General features: G+C 48.1%; 2 protein-coding genes and 2 pseudogenes across 2 annotated transcripts; 2 read left to right on the top strand and 2 right to left on the bottom strand.

The window, feature by feature from the left end:
- Positions 1-958: 958 nt before the first annotated feature.
- Positions 959-1,889, bottom strand: LOC125531814 (anthocyanidin 5,3-O-glucosyltransferase-like; annotated as a pseudogene).
- A 6,094-nt stretch (positions 1,890-7,983) lies between these two features.
- Positions 7,984-9,030, top strand: LOC147977907 (LEAF RUST 10 DISEASE-RESISTANCE LOCUS RECEPTOR-LIKE PROTEIN KINASE-like 1.2). Its single transcript, XM_087546009.1, has one exon. The coding sequence runs from the start codon at positions 8,087-8,089 to the stop codon at positions 8,885-8,887; it is 801 nt and encodes a 266-aa protein (XP_087402135.1). The 5' UTR covers positions 7,984-8,086; the 3' UTR covers positions 8,888-9,030.
- Positions 9,031-9,582: 552 nt separating this feature from the next.
- LOC147977908 (uncharacterized) lies at positions 9,583-10,926 on the bottom strand (annotated as a pseudogene).
- A 1,631-nt stretch (positions 10,927-12,557) lies between these two features.
- Positions 12,558-13,070, top strand: LOC147977909 (uncharacterized). Its single transcript, XM_087514588.1, has one exon. The coding sequence runs from the start codon at positions 12,558-12,560 to the stop codon at positions 13,068-13,070; it is 513 nt and encodes a 170-aa protein (XP_087370714.1).
- Positions 13,071-13,206: the final 136 nt, after the last annotated feature.

Below are 13,206 nucleotides of genomic sequence, written 5' to 3' on the forward strand. Positions count from 1 at the left end.
GGAGGCTAGAGACGTTGGCAGCAGCGGCCCACCCCTCTCCCTCAAACACTTTGTAACCTGGGAGGTCGAAGTATAAGACCTCCCAAGAGCCTCCCTAGCAGGGGCCTGACCAATTCATTCCACACACGCGCGCACGCGTGAATGAGAGGGCAGAGCTAGAGCCCTCTGATTCCTCCTCTATATAGCTCTAGGAGCAACCTTGTAACACCATGTGTTCATCTTAGAGATCCTTGCGGGAGTAGGGGTGTTACCTCCATGTGAGGGCCCTAAACCTGGGTACGCCGCTGTGTCCATCAGTGCTTGTGCCTAATTCCGTATTCGGACACCGTCGGTGCTCGTCGGCACCTAACCACACGAGAGAAGCCACCCCATGGCATCTGCCGTGAAAATACCACGATGGTGTGTGTCTATGTACTTGGCATGCTTGTATGCTCCAGCATGCTTTGCATTATGGTACATACATGCATACGTATCACCTTGTCTTCGAATGGTGCAATGGGAGAGCTTTCGTATATGTTTGTCAGGCTAATACCCTACAAAAATATTGTGTTTAGTATATATTGTTTTTGAACAAGGTTTGGTATTTTCTTGGGCGGGGATACCCATTCGCTGATTGATTTTGGGAAAGCACAATCTTTTCTTTCCGCCGTACACCTCCACCGACGCCACTCTCCTGGCCAAATCTCCCTTTCCCTCTGCTCTGCTGCTCTTCCATTGTTGAACAGCTTTGGATGAAGCCGAGAGCTGTCAATCCAATTTTAGGATCTGTGCAAAAGACTTACATTGTTTTATAGTATTGTGTGAATAAATATTTGTTTTACTAGATAAACAAAACATGGCAACACACTGAATATTTTAGATACAAAATCTTAGTCGACTCGTGGAACGCCACTTAGACGGATAGATAGGTAAAACAAAATGATCACTGTAGAGACGCAACATATACCGCATGCCAAGATCATTCATCAATGTAAACTTCCCCGGTGCCAAGATCACATGGCAAAATTCCGTAAAAGAGATCATGCATCACGAGTTCCATGGAGATGCCTTCCCTGCCGGTGCATGCCCGATCCTGAAGGCTGGCTACGTCCGCCAAGAACTGGGCAAACGCCATGCGCGACGACCCGCCGTCGTTGCAAGCAGTTGTCGCGCCTTCCTTGTGCGCCTCGACCCGTGCACTGAGCTCTCTGCCCTCCTTGGACTCCATGACAAGCCGTACCTTGCCCTCCACCTCACCGGCCTTGACCAGCCCCTGCTGCCACCCGACCATCTCCATGGCGATCCCCATGTCCCCCACCATGAATAGTTTGTTCATCTTCTGCTCCACGTACAACGGCCAGCACAGCATCGGCACGCCCGCCGTCTCCAGCACCGAGTTTCACCCGTAGTGCATCACGAACGCCCCCCGATGGCCCTGTGGCAGAGCACGTCTAACTGTGGCGCCCACAGCTTGACGACGAGGCCACAACCACTGGTGCGCTCCATGAACCCGTCGGGCAGGAGAGCATGGAGGTCCGGGTCCGCACTGGGGGTCAAGCGGCTTCCCCGAGTCATCGGCCGGGGCTTGCACGACCCACAGGAAGCTGTGGCCAGACTTATTAAGGCCGACGGCGATCTCCCTGAGCTGCTCCTCGGAGTGGCTTTCTGCGCCTATGCTCCCGAAGCAGAGGAACACCACACCACGCTGCGGTCCGGTTGGCCGTCTAGCCAGACAAAGCACTCGTGCCGCTCTTTTGCCTTGGCGATGGCACCGACAAAAGACTGACACAGTACACTGGAGGCAATACACGGCGAGCAATGCTAGAATGACGAACATATTTTACATACTTTACGGAATGGTGGTAGGTGACAAGGTTTGATTGGAGATTAGAGAGGAAGACGGACCCCATCCCCCTGAAAATCAGGGCAGGGGGAGGGGATGGAGAGATGAGCAATGCTAGAGTGATAAGAGCATGGTTAATAAGAAAGCCTGCTGCCGGCTATATATGTACGCCATGTCACTTGTAGCCTTCGTAATAGCCTGCTAGTATATTAGATTGACTGTAAACTAGCTATCAATACTTAATGCGTGCATGTGAAAGGAGGGAAGGAGACGCATGCTGATTGGCGGGAATGAATGAAGCGCTAGCTCACCCGGCTGCATGCAGGCTGCATGTGGGTTGGATTTCTTGTTTCCAGCGTTGTAGCCAGCGATAACTGAAGCGCCCGCTTGCTTCTTTTCTCTTTTCTCTCTCTCTTCCAGCTATGATTTCGATGACGTGGAAGTTCTTATAGCCTGCTGACTGGGTACTATTATACTTGCTCTAAGCCCGTGCGTCTAGCATTTTTCGTGGAGAGATAATGAGTCTACATAGGCCCGTGAACCCTCCGTGATTGGGTTTACAATTTTTATCGATACTCGGCCAGGGACGAGTGATGCTAGACACATGGGTTTTTTAGAGGTGATTTACGGAGTGGTTAAGACTGTGTTTGATAGCAAAGGGTGAAATAAACCGAAGTATCCAAAACTACAGTATTTTTGGTTATAGGTATGAGATATCATGATTTTATCAAAACACAGTATTTTAGAGTATTCATAATACATAGAACCTGTTTGGTTGTTGCCACACAACGCTGTAAATTTTGCTGCCTAACCATTGCGTTCAAATACTTCAACAGCTACCTAGCCGTTGCATTAGCAGTGCAAGCACGCGCAGCTAGCCGGCCGTTTGAATTCTGTTGCGTTTTTGTAGCTAGCTAGCTGGCTATCCATTACCATCTTGCGTTCATAACAACCAAAACTACCCTCACAAAAAAAAATCTCATACAAAAAGGACCACCCACAGCACCACATCGCCTGTGACTTACCTGGTAGCGAAGCTACCCATAGAAGGATCAGCTTGGGAGCGGGGCCTTTTTTAGATCGAAGGAGTTGTTGAGAATAGCTGGGAGGAAGATAACGCACAGACCCTTTTTTTCGGCTGCTCTATTTTTTAAAAAGAGGTACGAGGTTCTCTTTTTTATGCAGAGAAAATACTGTGGTTTAGAAAAAACTGCAGTATTAAAATCACAGTTTTTAGAGGCAGCCAAACAACCCTTTGTAAATAAAACTACAGTAATATAAAAAACTGTAGTATTCTGAGAATACTTAGAAAAAACTTTGTTATCAAACGGGGCCTAAAATTTGATTGGCTGAGATTTAATTAAGTGACACGTCGCTCCTTTGCCCATGAGTCTAATATTATCGGCCAGGGATTTTCTCATCCAGCTCCTGGCTTCCACTCTCCCACGCGCATCTCCACTTTTTAACCACCCCGGCCGGCTCCCACGCCCACCCCCTCACCCCCTGAACGAACAGCATCGACCCAACAGGAAGCTCAACTGACAGACGAGATAGGTAGCTACCAAACCAGCGATGGTGCTCCTCGTCCCTCGTGAATTTGATCGAATGGACGGCCTCTACTCCCCTCCGTGCGAGCGGGTGAACGGGCCCATCGTCCTCAGCGCCGGGCCGGCGGGCATGGTCGTGGCTGACATGCTCCGGGAGCAGGGCGTGCCCTTCGTCGGCCTAGCGCGCGACGGCAACTGCATCGCCTCCCTCTGGCAGAGGCGCGTTTACGACCGCCTCCGACTGCACCTTCCCAAGCAGTTCTGCCACCGCCGCCAGCTTGCCGAGCACCTCGACATCGAGCAGGAGCTCCGCGGCCCGGCGGCACCGTGCAGTCGGGCCTCTGGCCCATGCGCGCCGCCGTGGCCAGCTCCTCGGGGGCCGGCTGGTCGCTCGTCGTCGCGGCCGCTGCGTGCCGGACGTCCCTGGCCAGGCAAGCTCTGGGGACGCGGTGACCGAGATCCACGCCAGCGAGGGCCGGCCCGGCGATCGAGCCGCCCGGGGTAAAGCGCGTGCTCCGCAAAAGCGTAATATGATTCCGCCTAATTTTCCCCACTAAGATGCTTTTGTCCCGGAACCAGTACTATTACTATATCTGCACTGTTTAGAAAATGTTGAGCCATGAATAATGTCGGGCCCTTAAGCTGAATAAAATTCTATTTCTGTGCGCCGAAATGTATTTGGTTGTTTGGCGTTTTGTGTGCCAAAAATGCATCTTTGTTTTTAGCAGGGGAAGTGTATCGAAAGACGGGAAAATGCTAGAACAACGTGCAATTAAGCTGGTTGTAACAGAAGTATTAATAAGCGATATCATGCCTATCAACTAGATTTTTTTATGTGAATCAACCTGTGGTTGAGTTCGTAAATCTCAAGATGATATGCCGGCTTAGTCTCTCGGAGATGCTCATAGGGGTAAGGTGTGCGTGTGTGCGTTCATAGGGGTGCGTGTATGCACGTGTATATGAGCGCTTGTGTCCGTACTGATGCTAAAAAAACTAGATTTTTTAATGATGTGACATACAGTTAAATACGGAAATAGAGGATATAACATCATATCGGACACCGTATCATATTACATGTTGTAGTACTACTTTTGTCATGCATGATAATTAGTAAGGCAATATAAGTTACTAACTTATGATTTATGATACTTTGCATTAGGATGTACTCCCTCTATTCCATAATATAAGAACGTTTTTGACACTACACTGGTGTAAAAAACATTTTTATATTATGGGACGGAGGGAGTATCATACTCCACATTACGCGCAACTTTAAGGGGCGATTTTTGGAAGAAAGATGCATTATCAAAGCGCCGGGAGTTGAGTCAGAATGGAATGGGTGATTTTGTGGCATGGAAATTCAGTCAGAATGGTTTATTTTCAGTTCGTTCTGCTTACCACATGGAGTGGGAATCTACTTTTGGTGTCTCCTTGCAAAGATCTGATGGAACGGGATCTTCAGGTTTGAACACGATTTGGAGAGATCTTTGGAAGTGCGCTGTTCCAGCAAAAGTGAAAATTTTTACTTGGAAATGTTTGCATGGGATTCTTCCCTCTTATGATGTTCTGGTTAACCACCACATAATGAATAACAGTACGTGTCCGGTCTGTAAGAGATATTGTGAAGACATAAAACATGTTATTTTTCAGTGTGAGAAAGCAAAAGGTATTTGGCAGAAAATTGGCCTGATAGAGGTGGTTACTGAAGCATGTCAGATAGATCGGTCAGGTAGTGCAGTGCTTGATTATCTGATGGCTGGAAAGTTCAGGGTTCCAGTTGATGCATCAGTAAAGTTTTTGAGAGAAACAATCATAATGGCCGCTTGGTATATTTGGTGGAGACGAAGACAGACAGTCCATGCAGAAACTGTGCAATCTTTATCACAAGCGGCGATGTCAATTCAAGTCTTGGTATCTAGTTTCTCGAAAGCACAAGGGAAAGAGATTCAGCCAAGATCAAGTACTTGGCATCGGGCGTCTGAGGGTTTTGTCTCTGTAAATATTGATGCGAAGTACGATATTAATATGAGGTCAGGAGCTACAGGTGTGGTAATCAAAGATGATAAAGGAAGATTTGTAGGCGCGGGATCCAAGCTCATTCCTTTTGCGCTTGACGCGGCAACAGCTGAAGCTCAAGCAGTTCTAGATGGTATTCATCTTGCAAATCAAATAGGCTGTCAGAAATTAGTTATTCAGTCTGATTGTGCAGGAGTTATTGATACTCTTCTGGAAGGCGGTTTCTCTGTGACAGTTGCTGCTCCAATATTCGAAGACATTCGTATTCAGGCGAGCTCTTTTGACAAAATCTTATTTATGCACTGTCCAAGGAAAGCAAATCGGGTAGCGCATACACTTGCACATGAATGTAGGCTAGATAGTTGTGTGTGGGCTGATGATCCACCTAGTTTTATTTTGCCGCTGTTGATTGACGATGTAAGCGTGATTTAATTTTAATAAAATTAGCCATGATGGCATTTCCTCAAAAAAAAATACTACAAAAGAGCACCCAAAAGAAATTAAAAAGATACACATAAGTCCCTAAACTTTGCAAATAGAACCTCCAAAATTATACGTGTGCATAAAAATACAACTACGGTCAAATAGTGTTGGTCTAGTAATAGTTGATTTGCCAAAGAGAAATAGAAAAGAAATATATTTGTTTTTTGAAAGGAAATTATTAAGTAGTACTCCTTTTTTGTAAGATTGACATATCTAACTAGATTATGTAGATTCTGCAAGGCGTGGCAATTGTTTGACATCTTTTCACTAGATTTTGTACAACATAACAGATCCTCTAGCAGAAGAAATTTTTTCTTTTTTCTGAGGCAGATGAATATTTGTTTTTGTTTTGTTTTGTGAGGCAGATGAAGAGATTACCCAGTGTGAGAACATTTTATGATTGTAACCACCATAAGACATGATTTCCTACATTTTTCTTATAACAGTTAGCATAAGACATGAAAAAACTACCATCTGGGCATTGCCCACAAGCTAACAGAGAAGAGTGTCCCAACAGTAGTATAAGGTGCCACCGCCTTCGTGACGTCATAACACAAACCTTTCGTATTAGGCCAAGTCCAATTCGCCATGAGGCGTCCTCGACTCCCTATTCTGCCAATCTACACTATATAAAGGAGAAGGAGGATTCCTAGAAGGCTCTGTCCGCCACAATCGCCATCTCCATCTTCATAAGATCAATACTTATAATTAAGATCACATTGCAATAAACGACATTATAAGATGGTTAATCGTTCATCTTCAAGTAAACTCATCTACAATGTCCTCTTTGGCTAAACATGTATAGAAAAAATGTGTATCGTGTATATAATGTGTATGGAAAAATTTGATCATGTATCTAGAAAATGTTAATCAAACATTCAAAAAGTGTGAAATCTGTATAGAAAAATGTTTCTCATGCATACGAAAAATATATCAAATAAATGTACAATGTGTATGAAAGAATAATGATCATGTATTTAAAAAATGTTATACATGTATACAAAATTTCCTGGTGTGTACAAAAATTGTGCAACATACATTGAATAAAAATAGACACCAAAAATATATACTTAAATACAGTTAATTGTGCATTTAGTAAATGTTAAAACATGTATATAAAAATGTTCCTAATATATACAAAAAAAATGTACATCGTTTGTGAAAAAATATTTATTCCCATTGAAATATTCATCGTGTATTTGGAAATATTGATCATGTATTCAAAAAGTGTTCAAAACTTAAAAAATGTGCATCTTGTATTTGGAACATAGTGAAAATGGAAAAAAGAAACAAAAAAAGAGAAGAAATGAAAAACAGGAAAGTCGGAGAAAAAGGAAAAAACATGTGAGATCCAACAAAGAAACCAAAAAAGGCAACATGTGATCTAGTTTTGAAGGTCTCGCCGCGACGAATCTTTTATATGAAAACAGTTTTTCGATCAGAGCAATGGTTTGAGCTACAAAATATTTTGAATTTTAAATTTTGTTGAAATTTTTGCTGACATCATCATTTTTGTCTGATATGCATGCCTGCATACTTAATTAGATTAATTGGAGCTAATTAGCACAGCGAGTCAGGCGGCCTCAAAAATTGTTCGCCTGCATGCGTGTACGCTTGGCTGTTCGTAGCTGTTTCCTAAGTGAATCGTTTGTCAGTTGGTACATCAATAAATATTAACTATAATTTCTGTCATAAGAAAAGACTTTCAGTTTGAAAGTACTGTATCTAGCTTGTGAGGCCCCAAATCTCTAGTGCTGTCATATGCTTTTGGTACAAGGTAGTTCCATCTTCCACCTACAAAATGATCCTTGCATGACTTTCTTCTGCCTCCCTCCTGATCACAGACATCACCAACCTTTTACTATATCTCACATAGTGAGATGATCGATAGTTGTCCACATATGCGGCATGCCGGCACATATGGCAGTGCAACATGAACATCACAATCACAAATTCAGAACCATACACACAGCTCAAAAATCATTAATTAGAACCACAAACCAGAGTTTTCTTTTGCTCTCCCAACCCACAAAAGTCGAGAGGCAGCACCGGTTTCCCACTTGTGTTGATAAAAAAAATCCAACGTACAGAAAAAGAGCAGTCAGACAAAGCCACACCATTCGCATTTCCATTTCCTCCACCATCCAAACTAGCTTCTACACATCATCGACTCCCATAGACTCCATTGTTTCACATCGGAACCAAGAGACCTAGCTAGATGGCTGCGCATCTCATGCCTCCGGCGGTGGTCATCCTGGCCTCGTTCCTCCTCCTCCTCCGCCGCGTCCATGTGGTGGACGCCGTCGAGTGCGTGCCGGTGGCGTGCGGGAACTTCAGCATCAAGTACCCGTTCTGGCTCGGCGCGCCCAGCCGCCCCCCGCCGGAGCCCTCCTGCGGCCACCCGGCCTTCGAGTTCTGGTGCATCGACGGCAACACCACGGCTTCCATGAGCGGCTCCCCCATCCACGTCCACCGCATCGACTACGCCGCCAGCACCTTGGTCGCCTCCCACAGCAGATTCGCCAGGCGCGAGAACGGCATGTGCCACGCCGACTTCAACATGTCGTCCAGCCTAGCCCTCAGCCCGTTCAAGATCAGCCCCACGAACCAGGCCATGTGCCTCCTCTTCGACTGCAACGGGACGGAGCCACGGGGCCCCGGTTACGTGAACGCCACGGGCAGCTGTGACAAGCCCATCTACGCGCACCTGGGCGGGAGCTACGAACGTGACACGCCGCCGGAGATCCCCGCCGGGAACTGCACGTACACCTACTTGCCGGTGCTCGGGGCGGAGGCGTCGGCCTCGACGGCGGCCAACTACACCTGGCTTCTCAAGGCCGGGTTCCTGCTGGACTGGGCGGGCACGGGCATCGGCGACTGCCCTGCCTGCGTCGCCACCGGCGGGCAGTGCCGGTACAGCAACGCGAACGCGGCGTTCGGATGCCTCTGCCTCGGCGACGGGAAGCTGCGCGGCCCAACATGCGCCGGTGAATCTAATAATATATGTTTGGTATTCTAAATGTAAATGTTTTTCTTCACAAACTTAGTCAAAGTTTGTAATGTTTGACTTTATCAAAAATCTATAGTCACTACATTATGAAATAGAGGGAGTAACATAATATGTTATCATCATATAGCTGATTCCAATACAAAATGAATGTATAAAGCAATAAATGAAGATATGTACGTTACTAACCCATGACACTTTCCACTATGAAAATAGTAATATAGACTAGTCACATATGTATGTTACTAGTTTAAGTTACTCCTCACTATGAGTAGCCTTAATCTCTCGCCATCCAGCTTTTACTCGGTTCCCAAGCGAGAAGCTCACACTCTCTTTTCCTCTTTTGTCAGGGAGGAGCCCGACTCCTCTGCACGAAGCGGCTTGGCTCTGCAAGCAGCACTATACTTCCTTTTGGATCACCCAAGCCGACGTAGACGGCTGGAGCACCTGTCCACGGGGTAGCGTTGGCCATGCCCTTAGCAAGCTAACTGTCTAAGAGCATCTCCAGCGGTTGGCCCTCCAGGGGCGTCTAAAAACGCCGCCTAGGGGAGCCGGTGCAAAAATCGGTCTGGGTACGAGTTGGTTCCCAGCCACCGACCTCAGGACCGACCCAGACGCATTCAAAAAGGTAAATATATAACAAATTTTAGCGAAGTTCGGCATATATTACATAATAGTCGCGGATTTTTATTACATAATATATTCAATTAAAAAAATTGGCTGAACACGGAGTAGTCGCCGCCGTCGTCGTCGTTGGGCTTCTCCTCCTTGACGCGGCCGTCCCTGATGGACCCCTGATCGGCGTCGCCAACGCGGACTGGTGGCGGCGGCGCGTCGTCGTCGTCGCTGTCCTCGATGACGACTCCTCCTCCTTCGTCGCGGCCCCAGCGGCGCTGCGCGAAGCGCCGCAGGGCGGCGCACTGACGCTCCCTCGCTATCTTCAGGGAGTCTGCGCGCGCCCATTCCAGGGCCGCGTCGCCGTCGAGCTCGACGTCGTCGCCGTGCTCTGTCTTCACCGTGGGGAGGCCCGGCTCCGTCTTCACCGCCGCGAGCCCCGGCTCCGTCTTCACCGACGCGAAGTTCACCGGCCCGGCTCCGTCTTGGGCTTGAAGTTCTTCAGGCTGGCCACACCACCGGGGCGCCGTTGGTGGACGCCATCCTCTGCTGCTGCCGGCGCTGGAAGTACGCCGTCCACGCCGCTTGGTTGTCGGCGGCGTACTGGGGGAGGGCGAGCTGGGCGTCGGTGAGGAAGGCGCGCACGACCTCGACCTCGTCGGCGAAGGAGGGTTTCGCCACAGCGTCGGACAACGGGGGAATGGGCACTCCCCCGTTGCTGAGCCTCCACCCCGTCGGCTCGGCGCGCATGTCCGGCGGCGCCGGGATGTTCGCCTAGAACAGGAGCCAAAATTCATGTTCGCGGAGCGAGCGGCGGCCAAAGCCGTTGGCCGCCGCCTCATCTCCGGGGAAACGCTCGGCCATCAGGAGAGGGAGGGCTCGACGGCGGCGCACGGGAGAGGGAGGTCTCGGCGGCGGCTCTCGAGAGAGGTAGAACTCGGCGGCTAGGGCTGGTGTGGCCAGAGGCGAGGGAAGCCACCGGCTTATATAGCCGCGACGCGCCCGTGTGTATGCGTGCGAGGGAGGGGAGGCGTCGGCCCGCCGCCCCGTGACACGCCGCCCGTGACCGAGGCGTTGGTGGGAAGACGACGCGCGGTGTCGCTGACGCGACGGACCCGTGGCTCTTTCGCGCCAAAACCGCTTGCCCCGGCACCCCCGAGCGACCCTCAGCGCGCCAGATTCGGCCTGGATCCGCCGGCGCTAATTTCGGCCCAGGCTGGCAAAAATCGGGCTTCTGGGGCGCGGCTGGGCCGATTTTTCGACGCCGGCGTGAAAAAATCGCCTGAAGAGGTTTTTCTAAAGGCGCGGCTAGAGATGCTTTAACACGCTAAGTACATCGTTCGTTCTGGCATTGACAGTTGACTAGTGAATTATTATGCTTGATTGACCTCGGCGCCGACACGAGAAATTGTCCCGTAAATGTGTGCGGTCGTCATCTCGTTCGTCTGTTCTAAGGTTTACTCAATGTCGTGAGCAGAGGGGTGACATCATTAGTTGGTGTACTTTGTCCAGTGAAAACAGAATGGAGTGGAACCATGGGATTTTATTCTGCAGAAATTAAAACGTAGTCAAAATAAAGTTGCTCATGGTCTAGCTAATATTTCTTGTTCTGGAGGTAGCACCACCTTTTCATTGCGCCATATTCCAGACACTGTTTCTAGTTTTGTATTACTTGACTGTAACTCTATTTTAGAGGAATAAAATATCTCTCACCCCATAAAAAGAAGAAAGAAAAAGAGAACATAATGGAGTAGTAGGTGTAGTACTTGACCGAAGGTTCGGTTATGGTAGCATGTAAACAAGTGGCCTCTGCTTACGGGAATCCTATTTGGCTCCGGGGAGGTGAGTTTTGAAATGTGAAAAAACCTAACAAATCTTTTATGTATTGATAGTCACATTCAAATGCTACCTGCAAAGTTTTAGGCAAAAAGGCTAAACATTTTGGCCTATGCAAAAACAACAACAACACATGTTACCCAAAAATGTCACCCAAATATGTTTTTTTCACCGACGAAACACTACTACTCCATTTCACATGAAAATTGTCAAACATTCTTGAGACACTAACAGAAACATCCACACAAAAATTCTGAATTACTAAAAAACATTTTACAACTTTTTTGAGGCACTGTTCATCCAGGACCAAACGCTCCCGGGAGGATGTGCTTAGGGGTTTTATGCTTAGTTTTATTGATAAGAAACGACAAGGAGTGGAATTCAAAATTCATCATGGGCACTATTTCTTCTGCTTAGTTCTTCTGTGACTCTGAATCTTCTGAAGTCGGAACTAGGGCCGAAGTTGGCATCGTGCACTTATCCAGTACGGTCAAAGCCCAATCGTCTAACAATAGTAGAATATTTCACAATAGTCAGTCTTTCCAATGTACGGGCTAATGGGCCTATTTGTCTTTGGTTTTTTCGGCTGAATTACGAGCCCACAATGACAGGTCAATGGTCATGCCATACCCTGGTGATGGTTTCTTTTTCCAAGGACCAAATATTTCTGTATTTAAAAAAAAAGTGGCCTCTGCCCTTCTTTGCAAAAGGGAACAAGAAACTGGTGCAGATTTAGGCGTGAGTAAAAGAGTGCAGAGGCCACAATTTGCCCAACCCCACTTATTATTATTTTTTGCATGGGTAATCGTCATGCCGTGTATGTGGGTGCTTTTGTAAAACTCTAAACTCTATTCCTCCCTTATTTAACAGATGAGGCAAATTTTATGCCTCCGTATAAAAAAAATGTCCAGCCCAGTACATGTGGGAGTGTTGTGCTGAGGTAAGAGTCTAGCTAGATAGACGACAAGAGCACAGAGTAGCCGGAACCGAAAGAATCTGATTAAGCATCATGATCCCTGTCACATCAGGGGCTCACTGTTGTGGTCAATGGGGTTACAAATTCACACGTCATGGCTTACCCGTCCAAGTGCAAGTGGTCATTCGGGGGATTTGCGGACGATGATAGCTTGCCTCCATTTCCCTGTCAAATACGCCCGCCACAGCACGGATGTTCGCTCGTTCACATGTAGTATCATCCACACCTCACAGCAGTCCCCAGCCCCCAAAAACCATGACCGCCACCGATTCAGTTGGTCACTGGAGCCTTATTTCCAAATCTTATTGCCCGATGCCTCCTCGGCGTTGCTGGTTCTTGGCGTACGTTTGGTGGCTGCCACTGATGATCGTGGCGGCTGCGGACCAGCAAGGCGAAAGCTGCTCCGCCAAGAGGTGCGGGGAGTACTTCACCATCTCCCATCCATTCTGGCTCGCTGACAACAAGACCGGAAGATCATGTGGTCCCTTGGATTTTGAGGTCATTTGCCGCAGCAACAGTCGCCCAGTTCTTCGGAGCTCTGGGGACGACGGATTTGCAATCGTCCACATCTCCTACGAGGAACGGAGTTTGTGCGTCGTCGATCTATACAAGCGGAATCACTTGCACAACAACACCAACAGCTGCCATGTCCCGAGCTGGAACGCCTCCGACCAACTGGGCCGCATGTTTAGGGTTGAACCCATCAATCTGAGCCTCGTCTTGTACAATTGCACGAAGGACGTCGGGACAGGGCGCTGGTGCCGATAAGATGCGGCAACGAGAGCAACGCGTTTGTCCGCGAAGGAGGGCGTTATGATGCCGCCGATGACTATGCCCGATACCATATGGAGGGCTGCGAAGCCACCGTCGTGCCGGTGCTGGGCGATCATGGCATGGCGAACGC

Source organism: Triticum urartu, chromosome 3A (genome assembly GCF_056163025.1).
Source record: "Triticum urartu cultivar PI428250 chromosome 3A, HENAU_Tu73, whole genome shotgun sequence".
Classification (NCBI taxonomy): Eukaryota; Viridiplantae; Streptophyta; class Magnoliopsida; order Poales; family Poaceae; genus Triticum; species Triticum urartu.

What these genes read in the sequence shown, in the direction of transcription:
- LOC147977907 (XM_087546009.1), top strand. Translation starts at nt 8,087, where the DNA reads ATGGCTGCGCATCTCATGCCTCCGGCGGTGGTCATCCTGGCCTCGTTC.
- LOC147977909 (XM_087514588.1), top strand. Translation starts at nt 12,558, where the DNA reads ATGACCGCCACCGATTCAGTTGGTCACTGGAGCCTTATTTCCAAATCT.